This window comes from Pseudophryne corroboree, chromosome 1, assembly GCF_028390025.1.
Source record: "Pseudophryne corroboree isolate aPseCor3 chromosome 1, aPseCor3.hap2, whole genome shotgun sequence".
In the NCBI taxonomy this organism is placed as follows: Eukaryota; Metazoa; Chordata; class Amphibia; order Anura; family Myobatrachidae; genus Pseudophryne; species Pseudophryne corroboree.
In genome coordinates, this window is record NC_086444.1 from 1,160,241,999 (window position 1) to 1,160,262,742 (window position 20,744).

The 20,744-nt window shown below is 44.9% G+C and overlaps 1 protein-coding gene across 2 annotated transcripts in view; it reads right to left on the reverse strand.

Moving 5' to 3' along the window:
• MAEA (macrophage erythroblast attacher, E3 ubiquitin ligase) overlaps positions 1-20,744 on the reverse strand; it is a 323,598-nt gene that overhangs the window by 122,875 nt on the left and 179,979 nt on the right. For both annotated transcript variants that reach the window (XM_063924905.1, XM_063924901.1), the window contains exon 3: positions 19,729-19,932. In XM_063924905.1, coding sequence (XP_063780975.1) covers positions 19,729-19,932 — 204 coding nt within the window. The remainder of the gene's footprint in view (positions 1-19,728; positions 19,933-20,744) is intronic.

Below are 20,744 nucleotides of genomic sequence, written 5' to 3' on the forward strand. Positions count from 1 at the left end.
AAGCACAAATTGCGATCGCCTCGCAATTTCTGCTTCATTGTAGAAATTAGTGATGGCTCCTGCCAGCGCAGCATAGCTGCGCCCGCAGCAGCCCCGCCGCCACGTTAGTGATTGCGACAGCTGCGTGTGACGTCACACAGCCGCCGCCATCAAGCCCCCGTTTGGCCGCAACGCTCTGTCTCCTCCCTGGAAACAGAGTGCTGCCCCCACCCCGCTTCTGCCTGATTGACAGGCAGGAGAAATATAGTTTTAAGAGGTAATCGGGTGCGCAATAAGATCCAGAAATCAGCTCAGTGATAATATAAATGAAGTTTCACCTACTTCACAGAATTATCAATCATTACACAGATAATATACTCCACTTTAGCGCTCTCCGGATTTAACACGCCACTTATATATAACAAAATTCTTCAAGAGGCCACAACCTGTATAATATGTGTCTCTAATGGCATATACCAATTAGAGTACACACAGAAGAAAACAAAAGGCACACAATAGTGTAAAGTCTTTTTATCGAGAGGTGGTGATTCTTATTTCAATACATCACACTCACAAGGTTCCATAAGGTTTTAGGCATATCGTGATTTCTTTATATCAGACGGTCTGTCCAATTCCACAAGATCAAAGAAAGAGGGAGGGAGACCACTTCTTCTAAGGATTCAATATCCTGCCACTCCAGGTACCATATAACAAAGAAAAAAGCAAATAGTGCAGCAAGCCCTTACACAAACTGGTATTTATTTAAAAAAAGATGCACTCACGTGTTACATAGGTAAAAAAGGCATATCACAAAGCATTATTCCCGATTTCCCAAAAGACACCTCACTGGCTCGCTGAGATATTTCTTACAGCATGTATAGTCAGAGTCCCGGAAACTCACGGCTTTCCTTCCAGGTGGTGAATATGGAATCTCAGGAATCGTCAGGATACCCAGCACAATCCCGCTTAACGCGTTTCGGTTGTAACCTTTCTCAAAAGCGGATTGTGCTACACTAAAATCTTCCCCTATATATACCCCCTAAAGTCCTCAAACAAGTTTCAGGTGTCATAATTAAAAATTACAATGTTTAAAAACCGCCGCGCCTCCGCGGCCGTCACTTCCGGTCACATGGTATCGCATCTCCCATCGACTTCCGGCCGGCGGCACACTCATTTCCGTGCGGTTCAAAATGCGTTCCAACTCAGATGATGTAATTTCCGGCCGCTACGTATTCATTTTCATGCGGTTTAACAAGCATTTCGACACCTCTGACATCATTTCCAGATATACAATACATCTCATAGAGCCGCTTTCTCTTCATATAGTAATGTTTGCGGGTCAGATGCGTTCCGGGAGTTGTTCGTGAATATAGTTATATTATAGCAATATGGCATCATAAAGTGCATATAGGAGAGATAAAAAACAAAGAACAAGAAACATATCAATAGCAGCAACTATAAGATTTGTAAGATCCCTATTCTAATACATAATTATAAAGTGCATTTATCAATTTAAAAACCATTTTAACTCAAATTCCCCGTTAAGGCCATGAGGTACTAATGTCTTTAAATTAAAAATCCATTTCATTTCGGTTTTTGCTAACCTAGTCTCAATATTTTTATTTTTCCATGTACCCTTAACTTGTTCAATACCCCAAAAGTTTTTTATTGCACATTCCTTTGAATTGTGTTGTTGTTTAAAGTGCATCGAAAGGGTATGTGTTTCTAATCCCTTTCTATTATAATAGATGTGTTCGCACAGCCTAGTTTTTAACATTCTTGTAGTCTTCCCCACGTAAATGAGACCACATTTACATTCGATGGCATAAACAACGTTCTTCGATGTACAAGTGATAAAGTGATTTATTTTATAACAATTCCCATTTATTTTAATTTCTCTATATTTAGATGTATTAGTCTTCACGGTTTTACAAACTAAACATGACCCACAACGATGGAAGCCCCGCACTCGTTCACTACTTCGTTTTTGTTCGTTGAGAGAACTTCTGACAAGTTTATCTTTTAATGACTTTGATTTTTTATATATAAAAGATGGCCTAGTGGGGATTTTCCCTGTTAGAATGGGATCCTGTTCTAACAGTTTCCAGTTGTTTTTTTATAATTGTCTCTATATCTTTATGTAAACAGCTGTATTCAGAGACAAAGGCCCATTCAAAATTTTCTTTTGATTCTTTTTTAGGTTTTTCAATTAAAAGTTCATTTCTCACTAATTGGGCTGTTTTATCCTTTGCTGCTATTAATTTATGTCTTTGATAACCCTTATCTTCAAAACATTTTGACATTTCAGCTATTTCCATATTGCAAGTATGTGGATCAGAGCAATTTCGTTTTACTCTAACGAACTGGCTAAAGGGTATACCCTCCAACCAATTAGTATGGTGTTGACTATTTCTTTCTATAAAGGAATTGGAGTCAGTGGGCTTTTTGTAAATTTTAGTCTCCAATTGGAGATCTCTTACATAAATACTGAGGTCAAGAAAATGGACCTCATTTTTACTTGTATTAAATGTTAGATTAATATTCTTATCATTTAAATTTAATTGACTACAAAAAATGTTTACATTCTCCTCACTTCCTCTCCATACAAATAAAATGTCATCGATAAAGCGGTGCCAGGACACCAGGCCTGCCCCTGCCAACTCACCATGCCACACCGCCGTCTCTTCCCAGTGTGACATAAATAAGTTGGCATAACTAGGGGCAAACCTGGTGCCCATGGCAGTGCCCACCTGTTGAAGATAATAGTCTCCATTAAAATAAAAATAATTATTTTGTAAAATGAACAAGATACTCTCCAAAATAAATTCTTTCATAGGGTCCTCCATGTTACTTTTATCCAAAAAATATGATACAGCCTGTATTCCTAAAGCCGGTTGAATGATAGTGTACAGGGTACTCACATCTGCTGTACACAGAATACATTCTGAATCCCATTTTACTGTCTGTAACTTTCTGAGGGTATCCCCTGTGTCCTTTAGATAGGATTTACTTTTAGTTACTAAAGGCTGCAGGAAGGAATCTACTAAGGCTGAAAGATTTGATGTTATTCCGTTGCAGCCAGAAATAATTGGTCTACCAGGGGGGTGGAGTGGATCCTTATGAACCTTAGGTAATATATATATAGTGGGTACACTGGGTTCTTTAATATTGATGAAGTCATGCTCATCTTTTGAAATAAGACCTTTTTCTAATGCTCTAGATGTTATATCTTTAAGAGCATCAACAATTTTACATGTAGGGTCATTTTTTAAACGTTTGTATGTATCACCTTCTTTCAGTTGTTTTTCGATTTCATTTATATATTTCTGTCTGCAACGGAATAACATCAAATCTTTCAGCCTTAGTAGATTCCTTCCTGCAGCCTTTAGTAACTAAAAGTAAATCCTATCTAAAGGACACAGGGGATACCCTCAGAAAGTTACAGACAGTAAAATGGGATTCAGAATGTATTCTGTGTACAGCAGATGTGAGTACCCTGTACACTATCATTCAACCGGCTTTAGGAATACAGGCTGTATCATATTTTTTGGATAAAAGTAACATGGAGGACCCTATGAAAGAATTTATTTTGGAGAGTATCTTGTTCATTTTACAAAATAATTATTTTTATTTTAATGGAGACTATTATCTTCAACAGGTGGGCACTGCCATGGGCACCAGGTTTGCCCCTAGTTATGCCAACTTATTTATGTCACACTGGGAAGAGACGGCGGTGTGGCATGGTGAGTTGGCAGGGGCAGGCCTGGTGTCCTGGCATTACTTTATCGATGATATTTTATTTGTATGGAGTGGAAGTGAGGAGAATTTAAAAAAAAATTGTAGTCAATTAAATTTAAATGATAAGAATATTAATCTAACATTTAATACAAGTAAAAATGAGGTCCATTTTCTTGACCTCAGTATTTATGTAAGAGATCTCCAATTGGAGACTAAAATTTACAAAAAGCCCACTGACTCCAATTCCTTTATAGAAAGAAATAGTCAACACCATACTAACTGGTTGGAGGGTATACCCTTTAGCCAGTTCGTTAGAGTAAAACGAAATTGCTCTTATCCACATACTTGCAATATGGAAATAGCTGAAATGTCAAAATGTTTTGAAGATAAGGGTTATCAAAGACATAAATTAATAGCAGCAAAGGATAAAACAGCCCAATTAGTGAGAAATGAACTTTTAATTGAAAAACCTAAAAAAGAATCAAAAGAAAATTTTGAATGGGCCTTTGTCTCTGAATACAGCTGTTTACATAAAGATATAGAGACAATTATAAAAAAACAACTGGAAACTGTTAGAACAGGATCCCATTCTAAAAGGGAAAATCCCCACCAGGCCATCTTTTATATATAAAAAATCAAAGTCATTAAAAGATAAACTTGTCAGAAGTTCTCTCAACGAACAAAAACGAAGTAGTGAACGAGTGCGGGGCTTCCATCGTTGTGGGTCATGTTTAGTTTGTAAAACCGTGAAGACTAATACATCTAAATATAGAGAAATTAAAATAAATGGGAATTGTTATAAAATAAATCACTTTATCACTTGTACATCGAAGAACGTGGTTTATGCCATCGAATGTAAATGTGGTCTCATTTACGTGGGGAAGACTACAAGAATGTTAAAAACTAGGCTGTGCGAACACATCTATAATATTAGAAAGGGATTAGAAACACATACCCTTTCGATGCACTTTAAACAACAACACAATTCAAAGGAATGTGCAATAAAAAACTTTTGGGGTATTGAACAAGTTAAGGGTACATGGAAAAATAAAAATATTGAGACTAGGTTAGCAAAAACCGAAATGAAATGGATTTTTAATTTAAAGACATTAGTACCTCATGGCCTTAACGGGGAATTTGAGTTAAAATGGTTTTTAAATTGATAAATGCACTTTCTAATTATGTATTAGAATAGGGATCTTACAAATCTTATAGTTGCTATTATTGATATGTTTCTTGTTCTTTGTTTTTTATCTCTCCTATATGCACTTTATGATGCCATATTGCTATAATATAACTATATTCACGAACAACTCCCGGAGCTCATCTGACCCGCAAACATTACTATATGAAGAGAAAGCGGCTCTATGAGATGTATTGTATATCTGGAAATGATGTCAGAGGTGTCAAAATGCTTGTTAAACCGCATGAAAATGAATACGTAGCGGCCGGAAATTACATCATCTGAGTTGGAACGCATTTTGAACCGCACGGAAATGAGTGTGCCGCCGGCCGGAAGTCGATGGGAGATGCGATACCATGTGACCGGAAGTGACGGCCGCGGAGGCGCGGCGGTTTTTAAACATTGTAATTTTTAATTATGACACCTGAAACTTGTTTGAGGACTTTAGGGGGTATATATAGGGGAAGATTTTAGTGTAGCACAATCCGCTTTTGAGAAAGGTTACAACCGAAACGCGTTAAGCGGGATTGTGCTGGGTATCCTGACGATTCCTGAGATTCCATATTCACCACCTGGAAGGAAAGCCGTGAGTTTCCGGGACTCTGACTATACATGCTGTAAGAAATATCTCAGCGAGCCAGTGAGGTGTCTTTTGGGAAATCGGGAATAATGCTTTGTGATATGCCTTTTTTACCTATGTAACACGTGAGTGCATCTTTTTTTAAATAAATACCAGTTTGTGTAAGGGCTTGCTGCACTATTTGCTTTTTTCTTTGTTATATGGTACCTGGAGTGGCAGGATATTGAATCCTTAGAAGAAGTGGTCTCCCTCCCTCTTTCTTTGATCTTGTGGAATTGGACAGACCGTCTGATATAAAGAAATCACGATATGCCTAAAACCTTATGGAACCTTGTGAGTGTGATGTATTGAAATAAGAATCACCACCTCTCGATAAAAAGACTTTACACTATTGTGTGCCTTTTGTTTTCTTCTGTGTGTACTCTAATTGGTATATGCCATTAGAGACACATATTATACAGGTTGTGGCCTCTTGAAGAATTTTGTTATATATAAGTGGCGTGTTAAATCCGGAGAGCGCTAAAGTGGAGTATATTATCTGTGTAATGATTGACAGGCAGAGTCGATCGCATTTTCTTCAGCCCCCCTGCAGCAAATGTGAGCACATGCACAACACGGGGGCTGCGCATGCACCCGCGGGGCGATCTTAAAAATGCCAGTTGGATCGCGATTTGCGATCCAGCCGGAATTAGCCCCATAATGAGATGCTACCATGCTGAGACTTGTACTTCCCCATAGAAAAAAAAAAAGAGAAAATGCAGGTGCACACTCCAAGTACTAAACACTGCTAATTAGAATAATTCTAACCTCTGCAATATAACAGAGTAAAATTGTTCTGCTTAGCATAATTTTGGCCAAAATATGGGCCCATCAACATTGACCAGATGACCCTATCCAGTGGGTCATAACGTTTTTAAAGGTTCAAGTCCAGAGCATGGGCCCCAGGCCAGCACAAACCAGCCACCCCAAGTAATCACACTAGTGAGAGGTTTAAGTGTTATTAAGTGTTACAAAAACTTTAGGTGCTAAAACCAAAAAAGGAGATTTATGGTAGACCAACAGGCTAAAGCTTTGACTCTTCCCAGGATGCATTGCATGGTCTCCTCTATAACCCCGCCTCCGGACACTGGAGCTCAGTTTCGGTAACCAGTCCAATGCAGTAGCAGGTAAGAGAGACCAGCGGCCAATGCCATACAAACCGAAAGAAGCCAAGTGCGTCAGGGTGGACGCCCTGTGGAACCCAGTGTACCTTGAAGAAAAATGTAACCATGGTAAGTCTACCATAAATCTCCTTTTCTGCAGCGGGGTACACCGTGTTCCACAGGGAAACATTGGGAATGTCCTAAAGTAGTTCCTCATGCGAGGATACGCACTGTAGCGGGTACAAGAACCCGGCGTCCAAAGGAAGCATCCTGGGAGGCAGAAGTATCAAAGGCATAGAACCTAATGAACGTGTTCACTGAGGGCCACGTAGCCACCTTGCACAATTGTTCAGTGGATGCGCCACGGCGGGCCGCCCAAGAAGGTCCAACAGACCGAGTAGAATGAGCTTTAATAGCAGCAGGAGCAGAAAGACCAGCCTGTGCGTACACTTGTGCAATCACCATTCTAATCCATCTGGCCAAGGTTTACTTATTCGCAGGCCAGCCACGTTTGTGAAAACCAAAAAGTACAAAAAGGGTATCTAACCACCGGAGAGTGGCAGACCTCTCCAAGTAAATACGGAGAGCCCGTACCACATCCAAAGACCGCTCTTTGGAGGACAAACCAGAAGAGATAAAGGTCGAAACCACAATCTCTTGGTTAAGGTGGAAAGATGAAACCACCTTAGGTAGATGGGACGAGTTCTAAGAACTGCCCGGTCACGGTGAAAAATCAGAAAGGGTGGACGACAGGATAAAGCACCTGAATCCGACACTCTCCTAGCATATGCAATAGCCAGCAGAAACACGACCTTCAGCGTAAGCCATTTAAGGTCCACTGACTCAAGAGGTTCAAATGGAGACTCTTGCAGCGCAGCCAGGACAACAGACAGATCCCATGGAGCCACAGGAGGGATATAGGGAGGCTGAATCCGTAAAACACCCTGAGTGAAAGTATGCACATCAGGAACAGAGGCAATTTTCCTCTGAAACCACACCGACAAGGCAGATATATGAACCTTGAGGGAGGCCAGACGAAGACCTAAGTCCAGGCCTTGTTGCAGAAAAGCCAGAAGTCTGGGAGTTCTGAATTTGTATGCATCATAGTTCTTGGCAGCACACCAGGTGAATTAAGAATTCCAGACCCTATAATAAATCTGTGCAGAAGCCGGTTTGTGGACCTTCAGCATAGTTTGGATAACCACTCGGAGAATCCTTTGGCCCGCAGGAGTGATGCCTCAAGAGCTACGCAGTCAAAGCCAGCCTGGCCAGGTCCAGGTAGACACAAGGGCCCTGAAGGAGGAGGTCTGGGCGTTGAGGAAGTAGAAGAGGAGGCTCTATCAATATACCCTGCAGGTCTGAGAACCAATGCCATCTGGGTCACGCTGGAGCGACTAGAAGTAGTATTCCTCCTTCTTGCTAGAACTTCCGCAGTACCCCGGGCAGGAGAGACACTGGAGGGAAAACGTAGGGCAGCCAAAAGTTCCATGGAATTGCCAGTGCGTCCACGAACGCTGCTTGAGGATCCTTTTTGACACTTCCAACATTGCCATTCGGCTTCGAGTGCCGCCTTGATGATTTATGTATGCCACCGTGGTGGCGTTGTCTGATTGTACTTGACCAGGCCTGTTCTGAATCAGACACGGGGCAAAAGTCAAAGCATTGAACACTGCCCACAACTTTAGAATGTTTATCGGGAGGAGAGATTCCTCCTTGGTCCACTGACCCTGGACAGAGTGTTGCTCTAGCACCGCATCCAAACCCCGCAGACTGGCGTCCGAAGTCAGTCGGACCCAGTTGGTAATCCAGAAGGGATGGCCCCTGCTCAACTGTTGGTCCTGTAGCCACCAGCCCAGTGACAGACGAACCTCCGAAGTCAAGGATATCATCTGAGACCTGATCCGATGAGGCAGGCCATCCCACTTGGACAGAATCAACCTCTGCAGAGGGCGGAAATAAAATTGAGCATACTCCACCATGTCGAAAGCAGACACCATGAGGCCCAGTACTTGCATCGCCAAGTGTATCGACACCCTTGGGCGAGAGAGGAAGTATATAATCCTGTCCTGAAGTTTCAGGACTTTCTCTTGAGACAGAAACAGTCTTTGACTGTGTGTGTCCAGCCGTGCCCCCAGGTGCACCATGTCCCGAGCAGGAACCGGCGAGGACTTTTTCCACTTGATGAGCCACCCGTAGGCTTGTAGGAATTTGACCGTGATGTCCAAATGACTGAGGAGAACTTCTTTGGAGTTCACCAGGATCAGCAAGTCGTCCAGATACGGCAGGATCCTGATTCCCTGACGGCGGAGAAGGGCCGTCATCACTGCCATGACCTTGGTGAAGATCCGAGGGGCCGGGGCCAGTCCAAACGGCAGAGTCTGGAATTGATAGTGTAGGTTGCCAATAGCAAACCGTAGATACTGCTGATGCAATATGGCAATAGGTATATGCAGGTAAGCATCCTGTATATCCAGGGACACCATATAGTCTCCGGGTTCCATGGCCAGTACAATTGATCGCAGCGTTTCCATACGGAATTTGGACACTCACAAACTTGTTGAGTGATTTGAGGTTGAGTATAGGTAGGAAAGACCCATTAGGCTTCGGGACTAGAAACAGGGTCGAATAGTATCCACTGCCTCTCTGGGACAGCGGTACCGGCACTAACAACTCCTGTATCCAGGAGGGAACGCACAACCAGGTGTAGTGCTTGCGCTTTCAATGGATCCAAAGGTATAACCGTTGTGCAGAACTGACGAGGGGGATGTCTCCTGAAAGAGACTTTGTACCTGTGAGAGACAACTTCCCGCACCCAGGCGTCTGAAGTGGTCCTTAACCAGACCTGGGCGAATTGTAGAAGTCGGCCTCCCACCCTGGGATCCCCCAGGAGGAGGCCCGCCCTGTCATGCAACTGGCTTGTCTAGTTTGGAAGCAGGCTGACGTGCGGCCCAGGATTGTTTAGGTTTGGGCTAGGTGGTTTTGGAAGCACAAGCCTGTCTCGGGAACGCCTGACCCTTTGCCTTCCCTGGAGGATGAAAGAAACGAAAAGTGGTGCTCTTTATCTTCGGAGCGGAAGGATTAGTATTTGGGAGAAATGCAGTCTTAGCAGCCGTTAAGTCAGTCACAATCTTATTAGGATCTTCCCCATACAGTATGTCTCCCTTAAAAGGGAGTACCTCCAAAGTCTTCTTGGAGTCCAGATCCACCTTCCATGACCTCAACCACAGAATACGGCGAGCCAAGATGGATGTAGTCGACGCCTTATCCACCATTACACCTGCCTCGGAGGACGCCTCCTGAATATAATGGGAGGCTGTGGCAATATGAGACAGATATTGTCTGGCAGTATCAGAGATATCCTGAGGTAGCTCTTCCTCAATAGCATGAACCCATGCTTCTATACCTTTTGCAGCCCACGGGGCTGCTATAGTGTTAGGGTCTCCTGCCCTGTGCTGCCACGTCGTCATGGCAACCGGGAGACAAGTGCTAGCGGAGTAACCTGAGCGCATCTGATACTCCGGTTCGGGTCTTGTGCTGTGCAGTGGTTACAGGCTCTGTGCATGGCAGGGGATCCGGTGCTGGTTTTTGTGCTCACAGTCTGTGAGGTCTGAGTGGGGCGTGGACAGCACCTGCTTTATAAGGCCTCTTCTCAGGTTAAGCAGATGCTGCTGAATCTTTGTTGGTTAGTCAGTTCCTGAAAGTTAGCCAGTACTGTGTAGCTTTGTATTTGTTGTTGCTTACTGCAAATAGGCCTGGGGATTTGGTACTACACTCTGCCAATCCAGACCTAGCAGTAAGACTGGAGTCAGTCGTTTAGCTTGCTGGGGTTCTTTTACTACTCTGTGAACTTAGCAAGTTTGCGGCTGTATTCTAAGACTTGCCTGCCTAAATCCTGTCTCACTGTGCAAGGTGTCAGGTGTCAGTTTAGTGGCAGTAAGCTGAACCTGTGCACTGCAAGTGAGAATTAGGATTGTGGAGACTCTCCTTGTGTCTATCATTCCATCTCTGACCAAGGAGTTTACTGCCACACCCGTTGGTAACCCTTTAGGGTTTTGCTGTTGCCCTTAGCAACAGCATTTCGGGTTCTCTACGTATTAAAACACAACATCTTGCTTTTCCCATCTGAGCATTACTAATACTAGGGAGACACCCAGTTCCTTAGCCTCTGGACTTCTCTGTTCACTTTGTGTGTATTTTGTTACCCTATCACATTCTGTGTACGTAATGTCATATTCCCCAGTCTGTCTGTGAGTTCATTTGTTTTGCATACCTATCCGTTCAGACACCAGTACATTCCTGCAGGCACTGGTGTGCATAACAGTTCAAACACCAGTGCATTCCTGCAGGCACTGGAGTGCATAACAGTTCTGACACCAGTACATTCCTGCAGGCACTGGTGTGCATAACATATAGTGGGTCTATGTACCGCACCCGTAAGGGAGTAAATACACTTCAGGCATCCCTCCACACGCTTATCTGTCGGTTCCCTCAATGAAGTGACAGTGGTGACCGGCTGAGTAGATGACACCACAAGCCGGGTGACATGGGCATACACCGGAGGTGAATTTTCCCACTTGTTACACAACTCAGCAGGGAGAGGATAACAAGCTAGCATCTTTATAGACGGAGAATTTCTTTCCTGGAGAAGACCAGGGTTCCTGACGTATATCAACTAAGTGGTCAGAATGTGGCAATACTACCTTCTGACGTTTAAATGTATCAGGTTTCTTAGACGCAGTATTGGGCTCTACCTCATCATCAATTTGTAGAATCAGCTTAATAGCCTCCACTAGGTCAGGGACATCAACCTGAGCTGTAGATTCCTCATCAGAAGCAACTGTATCTGTGTCTGACAGATCAGTACACTTCCCATCCTCATCAGAAGTAACATCTGAAATATTAGTGGAATGCGAGGAGGAAGCAGCCCGCTTAGACGACCCCTTGGCCCCAGAGGGACGCAGGGTAGATTTTTGACTAACCAAAGACTGATTCAATTGTTGAATCTGCAGAGATAGAGTATCCGCCAAGGGCAGATTAACCAAAGGGACAACATGTGGCTGCAATGGCACAGGAGGTCTCAAAAATAGAATTAAAGCGGTATGAGGTGACTGAAATACACAGTAAAACACACTAAACAGTATATACTGTGTAGCACTATATATGAGACCCTGACGCACCTAGCCCCCCCACCCCCCCGCAGGGTACAGAATACAGTGATAGCAATAGGTGGGATACACTGAAAATGAAATCCACACAGTAGATGCAGGCACACCCAGTCACAGTGTCAATGCAGAAATTATTTCAGACAAACAATAAGAATGCACTGGACTAGTAAAAATATTATATATATATATATATATATATATATATAATATAATATAATATAATATAATATAATATATATATATATATATATATATATATATATATATATATATTTCTCTATCGTCCTAGTGGTGGCTGGGGTTCCTTAAAGGACCATGGGGAATAGCGGCTCCGCAGGAGACAGGGCACAAAAAGTAAAGCTTTAGGATCAGGTGGTGTGCACTGGCTCCTCCCCCTATGACCCTCCTCCAAGCCTCAGTTAGATTTTTGTGCCCGGCCGAGAAGGGTGCAATCTAGGTGGCTCTCCTAAAGAGCTGCTTAGAAAAGTTTAGCTTAGGTTTTTTATTTTACAGTGAGTCCTGCTGGCAACAGGATCACTGCAACGAGGGACTTAGGGGAGAAGAAGTGAACTCACCTGCGTGCAGGATGGATTGGCTTCTTGGCTACTGGACATTAGCTCCAGAGGGACGATCACAGGTACAGCCTGGATGGTCACCGGAGCCTCGCCGCCGGCCCCCTTGCAGATGCTGAAACGAGAAGAGGTCCAGAATCGGCGGCAGAAGACTCCTCAGTCTTCTTAAGGTAGCGCACAGCACTGCAGCTGTGCGCCATTTTCCTCTCAGCACACTTCACACGGCAGTCACTGAGGGTGCAGGGCGCTGGGAGGGGGGCGCCCTGGGAGGCAAATGAAAACCTTTTTTGGCTAAAAATACCTCACATATAGCCTCCGGGGGCTATATGGAGATATTTAACCCCTGCCAGAATCCGTTAAGAGCGGGAGACGAGGCCGCCGAAAAAGGGGCGGGGCCTATCTCCTCAGCACACAGCGCCATTTTCCCTCACAGAAAGGCTGGAGGGAAGGCTCCCAGGCTCTCCCCTGCACTGCACTACAGAAACAGGGTTAAAACAGAGAGGGGGGGCACTAATTTGGCGTTAGAAATATATAAAAAAGATGCTATAAGGGAAAACACTTATATAAGGTTGTCCCTATATAATTATAGCGTTTTTGGTGTGTGCTGGCAAACTCTCCCTCTGTCTCTCCAAAGGGCTAGTGGGTCCTGTCCTCTATCAGAGCATTCCCTGTGTGTGTGCTGTGTGTCGGTACGTGTGTGTCGACATGTATGAGGACGATGTTGGTGAGGAGGCGGAGCAATTGCCTGTAATGGTGATGTCACTCTCTAGGGAGTCGACACCGGAATGGATGGCTTATTTAGGGAATTACGTGATAATGTCAACACGCGCCAAGGTCGGTTGACGACATGAGACGGCCGACAAACAATTAGTACCGGTCCAGACGTCTCAAAAACACCGTCAGGGGTTTTAAAACGCCCGTTTACTTTAGTCGGTCGACACAGACACAGACAGGGACACTGAATCCAGTGTCGACGGTGAATAAACAAACGTATTCCTTATTAGGGCCACACGTTAAGGGCAATGAAGGAGGTGTTACATATTTCTGATACTACAAGTACCACAAAAGAGGGTATTATGTGGGATGTGAAAAAACTACCGTAGTTTTTCCTGAATCAGATAAATTAAATGAAGTGTGTGATGATGCGTGGGTTCCCCCCGATAGAAAATATGGGCGGTATACCCTTTCCCGCCAGAAGTTAGGGCGCGTTGGGAAACACCCCTTAGGGTGGATAAGGCGCTCACACGCTTATCAGAACAAGTGGCGGTACCGTCTATAGATAGGGCCGTCCTCAAGGAGCCAGCTGACAGGAGGCTGGAAAAATATCATAAAAAGTATATACACACATACTGGTGTTATACTGCGACCAGCGATCGCCTCAGCCTGGATGTGCAGAGCTGGGGTGGCTTGGTCGGATTCCCTGACTAAAAATATTGATACCCTTGACAGGGACAGTATTTTATTGACTATAGAGCATTTAAAGAATGTATTTCTATATATGCGAGATGCACAGAGGGATATTTGCACTCTGGCATCAAGAGTAAGTGCGATGTCCATATCTGCCAGAAGATGTTTATGGACACGACAGTGGTCAGGTGATGCAGATTCCAAACGGCACAAAGGTGTATTGCCGTATAAAGGAAGAGGAGTTATTTGGGGTCGGTCCATCGGACCTGGTGGCCACGGCAACTGCTGGAAAATCCACCGTTTTTACCCTAAGTCACATCTCTGCAGAAAAAGACACCGTCTTTTCAGCTTCAGTCCTTTCGTCCCTATAAGAGTCATATCTGCCCAGGGATAGAGGAAAGGGAAGAAGACTGCAGCAGGCAGCCCATTCCCAGGAACAGAAGCGTTCCACCGCTTCTGACAAGCTCTCAGCATGACGCTGAGACCGTACAGGACCCCTGGATCCTACAAGTAGTATCCCAGGGGTACAGTTTGGAATGTCGAGACGTTTCCCCTGCGCAGGCTCCTGAAGTCTGCTTTACCAAGGTCTCCCTCCGACAAGGAGGCAGTATGGGAAAAAATTCACGAGCTGTATTCCCAGCAGGTGATAATTAAATTACCCCTCCTACAACAAGAAAAGGGGTATTATTCCACACTATATTGTGGTACTGAAGCCAGAAGGCTAGGTGAGACCTATTCTAAATCTAAAAAAAAAATTTGAACACTTACAAAGGTTCAAATCAAGATGGAGTCACTCAGAGCAGTGATAACGAACCGGGAAGAAGGGGACTATCTGGTGTCCCGAGACATCGGGGATGCTTACCTCCATGTCCCAAATTTGCCCTTATCACTAAGGGTACCTCAGGTTCGTGGTACAGAACTGTCACTATCAGTTTCAGACGCTGCCGTTTGGATTGTCTACGGCACCCCGGGTCTTTACCAAGGTAATGGCCGAAATGATGGTTCTTCTTCGAAGAAAAGGCGTCTTAATTATCCCTTACTTGGACGATCTCCTGATAAGGGCAAAGTCCAGGGAACAGTTGGAGGTCGGAGTAGCACTATCTCGGATACTGTTACAACAGCAGGGGTGGATTCTAAATATTCCAAAATCGCAGCTGATCCCGACAACAAGTCTCCTGTGCTTAGGGATGATTCTGGACACAGTCCAGAAAAAGGTGTTTCTCCCGGAAGAGAAAGCCAGGGAGTTATCCGAGCTAGTCAGGAACCTCCTAAAATCAGTGCATCATTGCACAAGGGCCATGGTAAAAAAATGGTGACTTCCTTCGAAGCAATTCCAGTCGGCAGATTTCATGCAAGAACTTTTCAGTGGGATCTGCTGGACAAAATGGTCCGGATCGCATCTTCAGATGCATCAGCGGATAACCCTATATCCAAGGACAAGGGTGTCTCTCCTGTGGTGGTTACAGAGTGCTCATCTTCTAGAGGGCCGCAGATTCGGCATTCAGTTTTGGATGTTGGTGACCACGGAGGCCAGCCCGAGAGCCTGGGGAGCAGTCACACAAGGAAAAAATTTCCAGGGAGTGTGATCAAGTCTGGAGATTTTTCTCCACATAAATATAGCTAAGGGTAAATTTATAATGCTCTAAGCTTAGCAAGACCTCTGCTTCAAGGTCAGCCGGTATTGATCCGGTGGGATAAAACATCACGGCAGTCGCCCACGTAAATAGACAGGGCGGCACAAGAAGCAGGAGGGCAGTGGCAAAAACTGCAAGGACTTTTCGCTGGGCGGAAAATCATGTGATAGCACTGTCAGCAGTGTTTCATTCCGGGAATGGAAACTGGGAAGCAGACTTCCTCAGTAGGCACGACCTCCACCCGGCAGAGTGGGAACTTCATGGGGAAGTTTTCCACATAATTGTAAACCGTTGGGAATTACCAAAGGTGGACATGATGGCGTCCCGTCTGAACAAAAAACGGGACAGGTATTGCGCCAGGTTAAGAGACCCTCAGGCAATAGCTGTGGACGTTCTGGTAACACCGTGGGTGTACCAGTCGGTGTATGTGTTCCATCCTCTGCTTTTCATACCTAAGGTACTGAGAATTATAAGACATAGAGGAGTAAGAACTATACTCATGGCTCCGGATTGGCCAAGAAGGACTTGGTACCCGGAACTTCAAGAGATGCTCACAGAGGACTTATGGCCTCTGCCGCTAAGAAGGGACTTGTTTCAGCAAGTACCATGTCTGTTCCAAGACTTACCGCAGCTGCGTTTGACGGCATGGCGGTGGAACGCCGGATCCTAAGGGAAAAGGCATTCAGGAAAAGGTCATTCCTACCCTGGTCAAAGCCAGAAAGGAGGTGACCGCACAACATTATCACCACATGTGGCGAAAATATGTTGCGTGGTGTGAGGCCAGGAAGGCCCCACGAAGAAATTTCAACTCGGTCGATTCCTGCATTTCTTGCAAACAGGAGTGTCTATGGGCCTCAAATTGGGGTCCATTAAGGTTCAAATTTCGGCCCTGTCGATTTTTCTTCCAGAAAGAATTGGCTTCAGTTCCTGAAGTCCAGAAGTTTGTCAAGGGAGTATTGCATATACAACCCCCTTTTGTGCCTCCAGTGGCACTGTGGGATCTCAACGTAGTTCTGGGATTCCTCAAAACACATTGGTTTAAAACCAGTCAAATCTGTGGATTTGAAGCATCTCACATGAAAAGTGAACATGCTCTTGGACCTGGCCTGGACCAGGCGAGTGTCAAATTGGTGGTTTTTTTCTCAAAAAAGCCCATATCTGTTTGTCCATTCGGACAGGGCAGAGCTGCGGACTCGTCCCCAGTTCTCTCCCTAAGGTGGTGTCAGTGTTTCACCTGAACCAGCTTATTGTGGTGTCTTGCGCCTACTAGGGACTTGGAGGACTCCAAGTTGCTAGATGTGGTCAGGGCCCTGAAAATATAGGTTCCAGGACGGCTGGAGTCAGGAAAACTGACTTGCTGTTATCCTGTATGCACCCAACAAACTGGGTGCTCTTGCTTTTAAGCAGACTTTTGCTAGTTGGATGTGTAATACAATTCAGCTTGCACATTCTGTGGCAGGCCTGCCACAGCCAAAATATGTAAATGCCCATTCCACAAGGAAGGTGGGCTCATCTTGGACGGCTGCCCGAGGGGTCTCGGCTTTACAACTTTGCCGAGCGGCTATTTAGTCAGGGGCAAACACGTTTGTAAAATCCTACAAATTTGATACCCTGGCTAAGGAGGACCTGGAGTTCTCTCATTCGGTGCTGCAGAGTCATCCGCACTCTCCCGCCCGTTTGGGAGCTTTGGTATAATCCCCATGGTCCTTTCAGGAACCCCAGCATCCACTAGGACGATAGAGAAAATAAGAATTTACTTACCGATAATTCTATTTCTCGGAGTCCGTAGTGGATGCTGGGCGCCCATCCCAAGTGCGGATTATCTGCATTACTTGTACATAGTTACAAAAATCGGGTTATTATTGTTGTGAGCCATCCTTTCAGAGGCTCCGCTGTTATCATACTGTTAACTGGGTTCAGATCACAGGTTGTACAGTGTGATTGGTGTGGCTGGTATGAGTCTTACCCGGGATTCATAAATCCTTCCTTATTGTGTACGCTCGTCCGGGCACAGTACCTAACTGAGGATTGGAGGAGGGTCATAGGGGGAGGAGCCAGTGCACACCACCTGATCCTAAAGCTTTACTTTTTGTGCCCTGTCTCCTGCGGAGCCGCTATTCCCCATGGTCCTTTCAGGAACCCCAGCATCCACTACGGACTCCGAGAAATAGAATTATCGGTAAGTAAATTCTTATTATATATATAATATAAAACAATACACAGTCAGATACTGGATGTGTATATTGGAATACTTATACTAAAAATTCAGGTAGAAGTATACTTGTTCTTAACCAACACTGTCTAAAATGACATGTAGAATACTTAAGTGATTGTAAATGCACAGCGCTGAGCACACAGGCGGATTTATAGGACACATTGCCCTGCAGCCGCAGCTACTTGTGAAAAGATGGCATCCAAATCTCTGTCAGGGAGTGAGGGAGAGGGAGAAGCAGCTGGGGGAGGGGCTACAGGTCAAGCGCCTTATCCCCTATGCTGGTCCTCACCACCGGGTACTATGGAGCCTTATTAAATGGATTTTTGTGTAATCCGACCTGTGCTCCCTGCCCTGGTGGATATAGTGGGGTCCCTACTCTAACACAATGTCCACGCTAGCGTCGCGGTCCGTCTCCGAAGATCGCGACCGGAACGCGATTTCGTCGGGTCCCACCTGGGGGACCCTCTTACCTCCTCCCAAAGAAGCAGCCACGGGATCCTGGGGAGTGCCAGCGGCGTGTGCCTGGGAACCGGAGCGCCTCCGTCGCAAGTACCCGGTAACTCAGCCAGCGGGAGTATGCGGCGCTGCTGGGGAGGTGATGGAGCCGTAACACAGTATGTCACACTGACATATAAAGTGCTGCAGCCCTTGAAGATTCTTCTAACAAAAGCTCTTTTCAGGGCTGCCTAGCACAGCCCCCCCTGTTAAGTGACCTGCTCTGAAGGCACCAACTTACAAACTGAGCTCCAGTGTCCAGAGGCGGGTTTATAGAGGAGGCCATGCAATGCATCCTGGGAACAGTCAAAGCTTTAGCGGCGTGTTGGTGCCTCTGGATCAAGATCCAACTCTACACTCCGATGTTTCCCTGTGGAACACAGTGTACCCAGCTGCAGAACGTGCTAGATTACCTGTTACAAAACCTTTATACAGTAACTAGACTGCACCGTCACATTTGCTGTGTGCTACTTAAACAGAGCAGTACTGCAAAGAAACTAAGCTGTATAATCAAAAGCTTATTTATCTTTTACTGAAGCATGACATTGCAAGCATATAAAGAGAAACATGTCCTACAAATTATACATGACAATGACAAGGATAAGTGACCTTCAAGCGACAGTTCCCAAAGTACACTGAACCAAGTAAGGACAATATATTACTTATAGCTGATACTGTAGCAGAAGTAATGAGACAAATGAGAGAGAAAAAACAAAAAAATAGGACACTTGTTTACTTTATGTAAACAAACAGCTGTATCACTGACTTCATAAAACAATCGGAGGGTCCTCCGGCCTCTAGCACCCGAATCCCACACCATGCGGCTAAGCACAGACTACTCTGGTTCGTTCTGGGAAAGTAAACAGGCATGGTCTGGATTTTTTGCAGCCATGCCAAGGCTAATAAGAGTTGTTTACCCTTAGTGACCCGTTGGGTTTTGGGCAGGAATACAAGTATTGCCCATTACGGTGTGAAGGGAATAAAACAAAATCAACGATTTCTCTGCATCCTGTTTCAATTGCAACTAAAATATGAAAATTATTGGGTATTCCCATAAAGAGTGATATAAACTGGGATGACCCTTTCAAACAAAGCTAGGACCCGGGTTGGCACAGCAATATCCCAGGTCAAAGGCTCAGTGTGAAAGGGGTATTAGAGAGCTGGTGGTCTGCACTCCAAAGCATGGAGTTATAAACAAGACCAGACAGATACCTATTCACAAACGTAACATAGGCTTCCTGTCCAGAATAGTGTTGTATGTTCAAATAGTAATTTTCATTCCTCCGTGTACCCTTATAGCTAGGTATAAAAAGCGCAACTGGAGAATGTATAACAATCCTATTTTGCACAGGTAAACAGTTCTTGTTTCTAAAGTGGTTTTTAAGAGTAAAAAAAAAGTTGTTGCTCAAGAGGCAAACCTAAGAACAAGTAATGGTCACAGGCAATAGAGATCACTTCCGCTTACATTACTAGCTGAAAATCTCCAGCCGATCCTCCAGAGATCACATTGTACCATAATAATGACCTCTCTTAAACATGGACAGCTGTCAAAAAACAATCTGTATCAATGGAATCTTATAAATTGCTCATGCGAGTTCTCCACACGTTGACGTCTCACCTCTATACCACTTTGCCTGGCCAGCTTCACCGCAGTGTTATAGTAGCCACAGCGCAGGAGGTGTTCCACCATCATACGGTCCATCCGTTTCTTCTTCCACATGTTGGCAGACGCCACCTGGTCACTGCTGTGCTCCTTCAGGTGTTCAATCCGCCGCTTGCACAACTTGGCGCTCTCATCCTCCGCCTGGATGGACTCCACTGCCTGAAAAACACAGACACAGCCGGCTAAAGATGGATACTCTGATATGTGTGAGGGGGAGAGCAGGCACATTCTGATATGGGACCTCTTATAAACAGACACAGGTAATAATGCAGAACAGGGATAAGAGAGAGAGTCAGGGATGGACTCTGACGCCCCACACCTGAATAGCCTTGGTTAATGATATGCTGAGTAGGAACCCTTTAAGCATACTAGCAGAAACGGTATGATTAAATATGAGCAAGCGTGGTGTTTGTGGATAAACTGTAAGTGGGCTGTGCACACAGGCGTATTGTAATGTGAAAGGAAATCAACACAACGGGTATAAGATACGGTATCCGGACTACGGGTCGACACCAATTAGGTCGACAGTGTATAGGTCGACACTAGAAATCGGTAGACGCAGACATTAGGTCGACAGGCAAAAAGGTCGACATGAGTTTTTTTTACATTTTTGGGGGGTACTGTTTCATACTTTACGATCCACGTGGACAAATGAGTGGAAACGGTAACCTGTGCCGAGCGCAGCGGTAGTGGAGCAAGGTACCTTGCCCGCAGCATGGCGAGCAAAGCGACACGTGCAAGGGGAAGCAGTGCACTAATTGGGGTTCCCGATCACTTGATAGAGAAAACAACACCAAAATGTTTTTTTCAACTCATGAACCTTGTTCATGTCGACCTAATGGCCATGTCGACCTAGCCACCGTTGACCAAAGGGTGTCGACCCCGAGTCCCATACACTAATGGGCCCTACACACTTGGCGATAATACTGAAAGATATGAACGATCTCATTCATTAATGTACGAGATACCGT